Source organism: Hemibagrus wyckioides, linkage group LG09 (assembly GCF_019097595.1).
Source record: "Hemibagrus wyckioides isolate EC202008001 linkage group LG09, SWU_Hwy_1.0, whole genome shotgun sequence".
In the NCBI taxonomy this organism is placed as follows: domain Eukaryota; kingdom Metazoa; phylum Chordata; class Actinopteri; order Siluriformes; family Bagridae; genus Hemibagrus; species Hemibagrus wyckioides.
Genome location: NC_080718.1, coordinates 15,368,838 through 15,382,530, shown reverse-complemented (window position 1 = coordinate 15,382,530; position 13,693 = coordinate 15,368,838). Strand labels below are relative to the sequence as shown.

The window sequence follows — 13,693 nt, the reverse complement described above, 5'->3', positions numbered from 1 at the left end:
AGTGACACTGAAACATGACAAATGCATTTTCAAGCCAGCGGTTTTATTACAAGTTCTGCATTTTGGATTGCTGAAATGTTTTTCCTCCACTGTGCTTTTTCTTTCATTTTCCTTCTGATTGAGTCATATTCCTTTCAATATTTAAAGTAGTGCTCCATTGTTTTTTTTTACTGCAATGCAGATTACAGGATGCTTATGGCTGAGCAACAAATTTTTAAAATTATAATTCTTTCTCTGTGACAAAATATTTGTCAGTCTGTAATGCCGAAATGGGTTTTTAAACTTGTCAAGCTTTATCTCTATCATTCCAGCTCATTTTTCATCACATCAGTTAGATAATGTGTAGTAATTCCCTTGCTTCACTCTGTAAACACAATTTAAGATGTGAGAATCCACAAAATGCTTTGTCAGTAATTGTCTGCAGTTATGTGAACGCATAATTACAACGACGCTTCTCAGTAAGCCTGTGTTAGAAAACAAGGTGAGTGTACAGTCTGGTATCACACCGTAAATTTTAATGCTTACATAATTCTCACAGCCTTGAGGACTGCACGGGATTCTTTACGGATCAGGCAGGATAGTCAGGATATAATGGCTTTGTTCAAGAGTGTGAGGCCATTTTCATGACACTTAAGTGTTAGTCAACTGCTTATTAAATTAGCTCATAGGACACAGTGTTGTTACTATGGCACAACCAGGAGTGTCCTCTTAAATTGTCAGAAGTCAGTAAGAGGTCCAGCACATGCATGCTTGGCAAAGGAGAAAAGACCATTATGGGGTACCACAGAATTTTAAAAAAAGTAGTGAAAGAGGAAAGAAAATGTTATATTTTTAGTTCAAAATTACAACGTTGGAACAGTTGCCCTGCTCAAGCCCAGTGGCTCAAGACAGGAATGGCATGATGGGAGTGCAAACAGTGCCAAACTCCACCTTTGCTCCCCCTCCTTTTCTCCCTTTTCTGCCCTCTTCATGGCTCTCCTCCCACCTCAAAATGTTAAAACACTAGCCTGGGATCCTCCTCAGACCATTCCAGCTCTTCCCTCGCTTCAGTCAGTGCTCACATCACAGCAGTGATGAGAGCCGATCTGAAGCCGCACTGTGTGGTGAACCACGTTCATTTGTTGCAAGGAGGAAAAGAGGAAGCTCGCGGTGGCCCAGCTTCTTCAGAGCTGAATTATGTACAAGCTCCACAAAACAATTCCTTTAACAGTGAATGCGGCTCCTGCCCGGGCAGAGGAATTTCATGTTAACAGGGTGGAGAAAACCCCACGGTTCAGCTGAGGTCTTCATCTGTAGCCGTTTCTGCCTTAAGCATTGCACAGCAACACTTGCATGCAACTGTCCCGTGTCTGTACATGCTCAGTGCAAATGAAGAAAACTCTTATGAGAACTGCAAGGATGGTTAAAACTGTTTTTTTCCAGCCATAACACCCACCTAAAGAGGAAAGTCTAACCACTCATAGTTCTCATACTTCTTTTTAAGCAAGGCTGTAGATATTTTCTCCGCTTGCTGAAAATCCTGTGGTCGTTGAAGCAATGAGTGGGAGTTAAATGATTTTTCACATGCTTTTTACTGCTTACACCAGTTTAATGCTTAAGCTGTGTTCATGCACCAGTTCTCTTTGTGAAAATCACAGCTATGAATTTGACCATTTACTATTCAACAGCAAGACACAGCTAGAACTTTTATTTTACTTCTGAAAGTTCAAAAACTTGGTATAGAACACATGCACACAGTCTGCAAAACATCAGGTGACGGTAAATGAGAAAACAATACAAATAACCCCCATTCCCCACAAATATTCACAACCATACATACATCTGTCCAAGCTGTGCTGTTTTAATGATTATCGAGCATATTTTATCCTAGTTTTAAAGCCACACAATGAATTAGATAATGTCTACATTTCTTTGTTCTTCCTTAATAAACAACCCAGGACAGAAAAAGGCCACATTAAGAAGTTATGAGCTGAGAAATGCAAATTAATTATGTCTTAAATAGCTGTCGCTCCGTGTAAAGTCGTTTATGATTCTTTAGTAGCAGGTTTATGATATTTCTACTAAGGAAAAAAGTGAAGAAAAAAAATGGACTTAAAAAGGAAAGGAAGAAAGCAGACTTAAAATAATTGGAAGTTTGCAAGCGGAGGGAGAAATGGAAGTCAACAGAGATAGCAGTTAAGTCAAAAGACTGACTGCAAGTAGTAAGTAAGACCATAGGTCTTAATTAAGTACACCCATAAAAGTGTATTTTAAGACCACTGCTCCTAGTCTTAATAGTCTGACCTGTTTTGAAGTCCTAATATATACTTCTTTTAGTTTTATAGGGATCTTTCTAGCTGCATTTATGCCTCTTCAGATGAGGATGCCATGGTTTGGTACATCTATTTAGCAGAAAGAAATAGTGCTGTGTAGCAGGTATTCCACAAGAGGGTTTTTTTTTAGGGAGGGGATGAGGATGGTGGGGGATGGCTCCTGCAGGACTTGAGATGGCGAGCCTCAGGATTGGTGGATGGCTTTGCTTGGCATGGCCCCCTGCCAAGCCCTTATGTCTTTATATACTGTTAACAGGAGACCATCCAGTCCCGAGTGTGTCTCTGTCTTCACCCCCCTCTTTCTCTCCATCTCTGCTTCTGCTTTTTTCCTCTCTTAAGCTGCTCACCTCATCTGCTGACCTTCATCTTGCATGCTCCTCAGCTTCCTTCTCCTCAAGAACAAGTCTAAAAAATCTCCAAATCTCCTGCTTTCCTCCTTTCGAAATTTGCTGAAAGATATTAACACAAAAAGAAACACATCTCCAGTTGTTGATAGTACAGCCGTGCGAGAGAGAAACCATGCCACAGCAGATGTTTCTTCTGTCGGTGGTGTCCATGTGGCTTTTGGCTGAGTACTTCCTAGCTGAAGCAACATACTACAACCACCCCCTGTACAACCGCCATTTGTACAATTACCGCCACCGCATATTCAACCACCATGCCAGCATGGACAATCTACTGCCCCCAGAAGTACCAGCCGAGGTGGAGGTACCGAAACCTCGAACCTTTCACGGGATCATGTTCGATGCTGGCAGCTCTGGCACCCGCATCCACATCTACAAGTTCATTCAGAAGGACCCAGGTGAGTTCTTATTCTCTTTCATCTCTGCTAATAAGTCCATACAGAACATCTGAACCTAGCAGCAGGTAGGAGCCTTCAGCTGTCAGTCTTTCAGTTTCAGTGTTCTTCAGTGGCTCCATCGCTCCAGTCCATCGTCACCTCCATATTCAGGGCAAAACATTACAGCATGAACTCCAAATGATCCTGTGTAGTCCTGCCTTGTAAACTCAGTTGACTCCTCTCTCTCTCTCTGTCTTTCTCTCTCTCTCCCTCCCTTTTTCTCTCTTTTGCTTTCTCTCTCTTCACTAGCAAGCCTAGTGCTGTCTCTCTTCAGTGTCTGAGTTTGCTGCGGGATTATTCACTGTGAGGTGCTAAGGCAAATAGAAAAATTCGGGTGGGAAGAGAAAGAGAGCTTTGCAGGCGGAGAATGTGTGCGTGTGTGTGTGCATGTGTGTGTGTGTGTGTGAGAGAGAGAGAGAGAAAGAGAGAGAGAGAGAGAGAGATAGAGTTTGAGTTTGCAAGTAAGACTTTACTGTTTTGAACCTGAAGCAGTTTCAATCATCAAATTTGAGAAGTCCATTCAAAATGATTGGTTGGTCATTTTTAAAAATGTTCTTAATGTTGAGACATAGCATCACCCACTATGATGTAAACTTTGAATCCGATGGAACTGGTAATTTGTCTGTCTGGAAAAAAAATGTTGTGGTCTATTTTATGGTTACAATAGCCTTTTGCAAAGTACACAGTGACCAGAAGTCTAAGCACAAGCACAATAAGTATATATGTGAAGAAGTTAACCAGAGTTGATACCTAATTTGTCTTCTGTCTCTGTGCATCTCTGTCAGCTGGGCTGCCGGTGCTCGACAATGAAATGTATAATGCAGTGAAGCCTGGACTATCAGCATATGGAGAAAATCCTGAACAGGTAATCCCATATCATTATTATGTTATACCTCATTATTTCCACCACAGTTTTAACTCAAATTCCAGATGACAGTTTTTTCCATTGATGGGTCACTTGATGAGAAGATGGTCAATAGTCGAATTTGGATTCCACCAAAGTATCAGTTTATGCTGTGACAGCGCAGCTATTTTAATAGTGACATATGTTCTTTTCCAATCAGGATGGGACAGGCAGATTTGCCTCATGCCAGTAATTATTTTTCCCTCTATTTCCATACTGTATGTACAGTTGTATACAGTAGACATATTTTGTTGTAATATCTCTGCTGTTAGAATTTTTTGGTCATTTGCTTTATGGCCATTGTATTCACATTGGTGAAATTGTCTGTTTCAGGGTGGAGAGACCATCAGACAGCTACTGAAAGTGGCTAAAAAGACAATCCCCAAGGAGGAATGGTGGCAGACCCCCGTCTTATTGAAAGCTACCGCCGGCCTGCGGCTGATGCCCAAAGAGAAGGCTCAGACTCTGTTGGAGGAGGTGAAGGGAGCTCTCTTTTTCACTGCCTTGAGTTTTTTCCCTCATTGCTGCTCTCCTTAGACAGTTTGGTGGAGAAACCAACTATTCCGCCAAAGACAGGGAGATGTTAACCACATTGTGTGTGTGATGGAGAGAAAAAGAGAAAAAAAAGGGCTAGAGGCTGCTATTGCATAAAAACAGCTGTTTTGAGGCTGTCTGGAACATTGGGCTAAACTGGCTTTTGAATTATTTTACCAACACAGCAACCACAGACACGGTTCAAATTCCCTTAGTTACAGACAATTTCAATTGATTCAGTACATTTCCTGCAGATAAAAGGATTTGGCATGAGGTTTAGGGTTTTGGGTTTTCATTCTTATACAGCGTGTATGTTAATAAACTGCAAATCATTTGATATTTCATTTCTTTTGTACAGCAGTTATATTGTGTTTAATGTTTTACTCAAATTCAATTTTTCTGATTGCAGGTGAAACAAGTATTTGATGAGTCTCCTTTCTATGTGCCAGCCAACAGTGTCAGCATCATGAATGGCACAAACGAAGGTATTAAAGCTTCATTTTTCGCTGCTTTTACCATTTAGGCATCATTTTCTCATAATTTCCTCCAACATAATGCCACTTCATGGCCATATTCTTTACTGTTAAAAGCTTTATGAATTTCCTTTCATCCTCCCACATGTATTGTTAAATAATTTTTATTTATTTAGCTTTACACATTTTTTGTTATTGCAAGCTCAGATGTATAAGTCATTACCTGCTTTTTATGAGTTGTGAGTAATATCACATCTCAGACATGTCTGATTACCTGGGCTGAACCCTGATGGCCAAGAAATCAGAACTCTCTTTATAAAATAAGATTTGACCTTAATGAAGAAACATGCAGTGCATGTATTTAAAATCCGTCTGAGCTATTTGGCAGAGCTTAAAACCACTAATAGCAGGTGGCAAAGTTATGGCAATGACTCAGTGGTGGCCCCGTATCCCAAAGTAGGGCGTAGGCTGCCAGAATAAAGAAATCATACCTTGGTAACTTCAAATTCAAGTAATAAACTGTTACTGCTTTCTTGAAATTAATACTTTAAGAGGATTATTCAAAGCTGTTCACACTAGAAAACATTGTTCTAGTATGAAATTCATGTTTACTTATTCTGTGTAATAAATGGGATGAAACTATTGGTGCTGATCAGGTGTTATCTGCCCTGATTACTGATTAAACAGCAACAGTATATATTATGATCTTATGGACTGTCTCTCTTGCTCTACAGGAATGCTGGCCTGGGTTACAGTGAATTTCCTGACAGGTTGAGTATTACTCATGTTTTGCTAAGTTGGTGTCAGTGGTGTATGCTGGTTGGTGGTCTGTGGTCAGTGTGGAGTCTCACTGAATTTTTTAGAGTGATAAAATAATGGAGTCTCCTTTAAGCTACACTGTCCATGACTCAGCTCCTACCATCCACCTCTGATAGCCACAGTTTTCACTTTGGGAAAAAAAAAAACTCCCATAGATCTGAAGTGATTTTTGTATGAAAGCCTTAAAAAAGACAAAACCCCATAAACTTTTACTTGCTATCTCCTAACTATGTTAGAAGTATGCTTTTATTGTCTGCTTAACACACAGTGAGCTCTTGTGTTGTTGCATTAAAATCTGGTTCCAAGTGAAGAGTATTGAAGGTCACGATAAACCCTACCTCTGCCTTCAATGTACGATTTTTAAATTGCAAGCTTTATAGAATTTTGTCATACTTCTGTGTTATAGGTCACTTGTATGCCAATACCAGAAAAACTGTAGGAATCTTGGATCTGGGTGGAGGTTCAACCCAAATCACATTTCTTCCAAAGTCAAAGGTATATGCATATATGATCCACAGATTGTCAGATATAGTATCTATCTATCTATCTATCTATCTATCTATCTATCTATCTATCTATCTATCTATCTATCTATCTATCTATCTATCTATCTATGCAAAACTTCATAAATTTCTTTCTATCTATCTATCTATCTATCTATCTATCTATCTATCTATCTATCTATCTATCTATCTATCTATCTATCTATCTATCTATGCAAAACTTCATAAATTTCTTTCTATCTATCTATCTATCTATCTATCTATCTATCTATCTATCTATCTATCTATCTATGCAAAACTTCATAAATTTCTTTCTATCTATCTATCTATCTATCTATCTATCTATCTATCTATCTATCTATCTATCTATCTATCTATCTATCTATGCAAAACTTCATAAATTTCTTTCTATCTATCTATCTATCTATCTATCTATCTATCTATCTATCTATCTATCTATCTATCTATCTATCTATCTAACTCATAATTATCTTTTTTTTATGCTGCAGAGAACAGTGCAGAATGCTCCTCATGATTACATTGCACATATGGACATGTTCAACACCACTTACGAGCTTTACACCCACAGGTATTTTACCGGATCAAAACTTGTTCCACATTGTACTCATGCAATAATTATAATTGCAAAATTCATCTCTACACTTCTTTCCTTATGTAGTTACCTTGGGAATGGACTTTTTGCATCCCGACTGGCGACTCTTGGCGCACTTGGAGCAGATGGTAACGGTTCCTGATGTTCTTTTAGATAATCAAGACTTATATTTAAACACTGATCTTTGTGGTTTATGCCGATGGTTAAAATACCGTACCAACCTTTCTATCCCACCAGGTCTTGACTACAAGGTTTTCACAAGTTCCTGCCTACCTAAGAAGTTCAGAGAAGATTGGACCTTTGGTGGAATCACCTACAAAGTCAGTGGAATCCCAGATGGTAAGATCTTAACAAGCACCCTGCTAACCCCCCCCCCCCCATTTTCCACAACAGAACAAATGAATCAATGTCAATCCCAGGTCTCAGAAGAGATAATATAATTATTCAATTCCAAAAATGTTCTTGATATGAGTAACCCATTACACAAGGCTTGAGCAAAATTGAGTTTAAGACATTAATTTGACAGCACTTTAGTGAGGGTGTAATTGTGTAATTGTGGAGGCAAACAGCATATTCAGGGTTTTGCCAGTTCCGTGTAATTGTCCACCTCTCAGCGTTTGAACAATAATAATACTGCAAACATTGTAGTTAAGTGAAGAGAAAATTGTTAGTTGAGTCCTTAAATGATATAACACTCCCTTACCACACTCATGTAGCCAAAAGATACTGGTTAGGTCACGTGCTTGGTATTTTCCGTTTTACATAGCTTGCAGCTTTATCTTGACCACTCCCAATTTTGTAATATGAAATTCGCTAACAAAGTTGACTTCTGCTCTAAGTGTAGACTGTCAGCGTATGGTTTCCGCTTAACCACCCCATACTCCTGCCGTAATTATGTAGCACGTCTATTTTTAGCTTCTGAGGTAAAATCTAAGGTCATACTGTAGGATTGTGTTTTGCATTTAACAATATAAAATGTATCTACTGAATGGTTTGTGTGATGCATCTTCTGAGAAATGGATTACTTAAAAAGTTTTCAAATTCTCGCTGGATCTTGCCTTAACAGGCTATGCAGGATATAAACTGTGCTACCATGAAATGATGCGTGTGGTGAAAGGGATCATACACCAGCCCTATGAAGTCAAGGGAAACAGTGTCTTCTATGCCTTCTCCTATTACTACGACAGAGCTGTGGAGTCTGGCCTTATCGGTAACTTTTGTTTATTTACTCTAAAGTTAATAACGGTCAGAATATTAGCAGAATTTCCCTAGCTGATTTGTTCCTTTTCTGTCTCTGTCTTAGATGGCTCCAGAGGTGGTGCAGTGGAGGTCAGAGATTTCAAGAAGAGAGCCAAAGAAGGTAAGGCGCCAGTCTTTGGAAGTTTTCCTTCCGTCCCAGGCACAGTCAGGTCAAAGCCTTACCGTACACACTGTACAAATATAAACTCTCAGTGCTTATTTGCATTTGAGACTCCCGACAATCGCACAACCTTCACAAAATGACAGCCTCGCCACCACATAAACACACCCTGTCCCTCTCCCACACAAATACCTGACCCTGTGTGTTCTACTACCTCTGTATCTGCCCAGCCCACTAACCTGGCACATTTTAGTGCCCTCCAAATCATGGCCTAGCTATCATAATGCACATGCTAATACAAACACTGGCATGTTGACTATTACATGATAGTCAGCCTTCCAAAAAAGCGTCTGACGCCTGAGATTTATAGCCTTTGGCTTATTACCCAGATTCTGTCACATGATAAATATCACTGAAGTGCCAGATTTATCTTCGGTGCAGATGAGTTGGGGATTTTATGTAAGGCTTTTATTTGTGTAGTGAGAACACTGTTACGTGTTCTTGAGCCACTCTGGCACGTGGGGGACCTCCTCCTCCTCTATGACTGTCCTGCACTAGTTGCAAGATGCCTAACAAGAAGAGCTGTGACTTAATGATGTGCCTCATACAAGAGCATTGGCCCTTGTGGTTTGCCACCTCTTTATAACATGCGCAACCTAAGCCATGAAACAATCTATCTTACACCTCAGCTCGAGAAAAATGGTCAACATCGTATGTGCCTCTATTTCACGGTATCGTGGCAGACAGGCAAACATGACTTACATGAATATTTTGGTGTGTTGTGTAGTTCTTCCCAATAACTTAAGCTGATTGGAGGGTGTGGAGTTTTCTGAATGTAGTTCCTGGCTTTTTTGTTTTTTATGATTAATCCATTGATACATAGTTTATTTAATAGACATAGATTATAATATAAAACCTTTTCTATCTCTTGTTAAGTTTGCAACAAGATGACTAAATACCGTGCCATCAGCCCTTTCTTGTGCATGGACATGACCTACATCACTGTCCTTCTGAAAGAGGGATTTGGCTTCAAGGACAACACGGTTCTGCAGGTGAGCATTTTACTGTTGGTTGTTTACGAGGACATGGCAACTTTCTAACTGTATACAAATGTCAAATTAGAGGGTAATTTAAAGTGTAGTGGTGAGTTGGCAGAAATAAATAGAGCATATTTCTGTCTCTGGTTTATAAACGCTAGTAAAATATGGCAATTTAATGATAATTCTAATGTCTTCTGTTTATCTCCTACAGCTTGCTAAAAAGGTGAACAATGTTGAAACAAGCTGGGCTTTAGGAGCCACTTTCGATTACTTTCACAACCTGAACATTCACTAAAGCCTGCAGACTTTTTGGTGCCACTGGGTGGGTAAACACAGGGTCAGAGTGAGGAACCTCGCCTACGCCTCACACTCCTCACCGACTTTCAAGCAGCCCTGCACTGTAGCCACGCTCTTCTCCCTTCCTGCCAGTCAAACAGTCGGAGTTCTTTCCGCAACCAAATGACCTGTATTTCTGTAAGAATGGCCAGGCCAACCTCATATTCCTACTGTATGCTTAACCCAGGATTAGTATATTTTTGTAACTTGGGCGTTTACATTTTTTTTCCTGCTTTCGTCTCACCTGAGGCGCTGCCTGTCTATTTTGGCAGTCTTTGAGTTTGTGATGGGTAGTGAGATTTAATACAACCATTCACAGCTTTTTAAGGACCTTGCCTTGTGCTGTGTGCAGAAATTTTATGTGGTAGGGTGTCGGGGGAAATATTTTATTATGGAAATGAATTGGAATCCCTAGTAAAAACAGTTTTTACCGTTTCTGTTGGTAATTGGCAATCATGCGTTTTACACACAAATTCTAAACATACTTTACCTTCTCAATTTATTTTAAGCAGCTGTTAATGCTTGTGATTATTGGTGGAAAACAGGTGGAGATGGATTCAGGAGTCAATCACTGAATTGGGGTCAGGTGCATGAATGCTGTTGTATGAATTTATGTACGTGTGTATTTATGTATGTCTGTTTGTACGTTGAGAAGCTTTACCGTTAATGTCGGAATGGAACGTCTAGTGCTTCGACAGATATTTTGGACATACCTACAAACTCAAGATTGTCAAATTGTGAAAGCATTTCTGATTTGTCTACTCGCACGAACTCAGGTTTCTACCTAAATTACCCAGTCTATCCGTCTAGTGATGTTAGAACACTGTTTGCATTAGCCACATTACAGGTACCCTGGCATAGAACATTAACATCTCTGTGGGAACGTGTAAAAAAAAAAAAAAAAAAAAACAACCTAACAAAAATCAACAAAAGGCTTCTGGCTCAATGCACTTAATATGCAAAGTATCATTTGTGAATTATTGTATAAATATTTATTACATTTATATATTGTTACCTAAATGCACAACAGTGCATATTCAACATTGTTACTTTATTTGTATGTATTCTATTCATACTTTAACATGCCTATATGTATATACACATTACCCATGATTGTATAGATCAACTATTAATCAATAAGATTTTTATTCATCTTACAGAAATAACTGATGTGATCATGTGCACAAGTTCTATGAAAAATGTTTTAGCCTTATAGAAAAATGATTAGCCTTATACTCACTGACAAACACAGCAGATGCTATAAATATGCTTCAACCTGTTTCAGTCATTGTTGATTATGTACCATGTGAATAAAAAAGAAAGAAAGAAGAAATACACATTGTATAAGACTCGTAAATCTTGTAGCTTCATATTTGTAGAGTAAAAATTCTCTTGAGTATCAGCTGATAGAGTGAAACATCTTCATACTGGCTGACATTTAAGGAGTACCTCAAGGCTGCATTCTTAGTCCACTTGAAATTTGTGCAGGGAATCTACAAATGCTTTTTTTTTTTTTTTTTTTTTTTTTTTTTAAATTCAGGAACTCATAATGAGCTTAGGAAACTTTGTCTTGAAAATATGGGGTTTTCTGAGCCACACACAAACAATTTACAACCACGCAAACACCGACAGCAGCTCCAACAAATTTCTGTTTATATGTACAATATACATTCAGACATGCTTTGTAATTTAGATGAAATCACTGGGTTTGTTGCGTTTATTTACGACTAGAAAATAACCTTCAGAGATTTGCAAATCTTCACAGCACTGGTGTGTTTAATCGGCATAATTGTTAAACAAACACTTTGACAAAGCAAAAGAAAAAAAACAAACAAAACATGAACAAATCATAATTTTTAAATAGCAAAAAGCTAAAACATGTCTTTCTACAAACTGAATACAAACTATGCCGCCAACTGTTAGCTACTATCATATTCCCAGAATGATCATTTAATTTGCTGTTTTTTGCTCAGTCCATAACCCGAGCTTTAATAAGATCTATTTCAGTTACATTGTTGTACTTTGGAAATAACTTTTAAATACTATAATTCTATAATCAGTTTGATACATACAGGCATACAACTCTCAAGGATGCTTAAAAAATGTATAGACATGCAATCCTCTTGCACAGACAAACATGACAGTCTTGAAAGCAATCAGGTAGACTGATAAGGGAGAAACAGAATAAGAAGTTATACAGAGAAGAGAATAAGTGCTTAGTTTCCACTATATATATATATATAATCTTATTAGATTCAGCGTCAGTCACTGCCACCAGATGAGCTTAACTAATATGTATGGAAGCAACTCAAGTTCAGCTAGTTAACCTGGAACACTGCCATTTAACAGGAGGATCTTAAATTAAATATTGTAAGAGATGGCTAAACAAGAGAAAGAGAATGAGTAGTCACAGTGTCCATGTTCGGTCCCAGATACGTTCAGGTCCTCCTTAAAGGCACTGATTAACACAGATCAAGCATTCCCAACTGGAACTATGATCCATGTGAGATCACCAGGACTTGATGTGGATATCCTGGCCTGAAATATGGGATGTTTACTTTCCAGCCGCTGAATTCTGGTACATTTTAATCGGTCCAGTAAAACGGTTTTTGTAGTGATAGAGAGAAAGTTTTAAATAGAGTCTTAGAATATCATGGAGATCTTAGACAAATGTTTAAGTATAAAGACAATTTGACATTAGCCAAATAAAGGCAGAGGTCAGATCACTCAGATATTAAAGATATCATAATATAACCAAGGAGAAGCATCTAAACTGTAAAAAGGTATAGAACAGCCCTAAGGGGTACCTCACATAACCACACCAAACCAACAGAAATTAAATCGTAGTGGACTTTATCTTAATATTTTAATCTCCATTTTAAATGTTTTAATAATAATAATAATAATAATAATAATGTTTGCATTTTCTTTGCTATTTTGTATTATTGGTGTGTTCGTTTGAAGTTTTTAAAGCCATGTGACACCCTGGATGTGGTGCCTACACATCACAGGACACATTCTCTCTCTCGCTCGCTCACACACACACACACACACACACACTCCCAATACTTCCACACATTATGGACAATTTAGAGATGCCAATCTGCCTACAACACATGTCTTTGGACTGGGGGAGGAAACTGGAGTATTACAATCCGTGCAGACTGTAATGGCTACTGATGTATTGCCAAAGTTTGATTTAATTGTGTAGAAGTCTCTGCATTCTTTTTTTCAGTGACAGTGTTTACAGCCACACCAAAATTCCTTGTAACACTGTGAGTTAACCCATTATAAAGTTTCAGCTGTTTCCAGCTAAAGTGATATTTGTTTGTTTTCTTTTTCCAACTTCTTTTCTGAAAAGCATGTCTGGCAGTGTTTATGTAGGATGTACTGTAATTAAACAGTGTTGTGGGATGGAGCATCACTAAGCCATTTGCACACAACAGGAGCTTAAATGAATATAATAGAGAGGAAGAACAGGGTGTCACGCTCTTCCTGTAGTAAGTTTAGTTCAGTAATGAAGCTACTGAATCAAGTTGGACTTAAATAGCAGCCTGGTTTTATCCCACACTGTTGTCTACAGAATTCTGTTCAATTCTGCTTGTACAGTATATCTACTCTACTGTCAGAGTTTTGTTTTTTTTATACGTTATGTTAATAAAGGGCCTGGAGAGAATAATGTGCAGTTAAGGCAGAAAGCCAGTCTGGTTCCAGCTTAGGATGGCAGGTTTTAAAATAAAGTCAACAATAAATGTTTTTTTCTTTTTCATAAACACTGTTTTTAAAAGATTGTGAGATTGAGTGTTGCTCAAGTTTGTCTGTGTGTTGATTTTGCTTTATATACTTCTGAATTGCTGAAACATATTTCCCCGTCTAGCAACTAGTCCAGTGTAAAATTTGAGATAGTGACTAGAAGTATACAAGGAAATACATCACTAACACACACCGTTGCATTAAT

At 38.4% G+C, this 13,693-nt stretch overlaps 1 protein-coding gene across 1 annotated transcript; it reads left to right on the top strand.

Annotated features, from left to right (window-relative positions):
* The first annotated feature begins 2,569 nt into the window (after positions 1-2,569).
* On the top strand, positions 2,570-11,059 carry entpd5a (ectonucleoside triphosphate diphosphohydrolase 5a). The gene is made up of 13 exons (XM_058399600.1): positions 2,570-3,114; positions 3,939-4,018; positions 4,391-4,534; positions 5,001-5,076; positions 5,799-5,834; positions 6,290-6,378; positions 6,896-6,975; positions 7,066-7,127; positions 7,237-7,338; positions 8,066-8,209; positions 8,303-8,359; positions 9,296-9,411; positions 9,611-11,059. The coding sequence occupies exons 1-13, from the start codon at positions 2,832-2,834 to the stop codon at positions 9,692-9,694; spliced, it is 1,353 nt and encodes a 450-aa protein (XP_058255583.1). The 5' UTR covers positions 2,570-2,831; the 3' UTR covers positions 9,695-11,059.
* Positions 11,060-13,693: the final 2,634 nt, after the last annotated feature.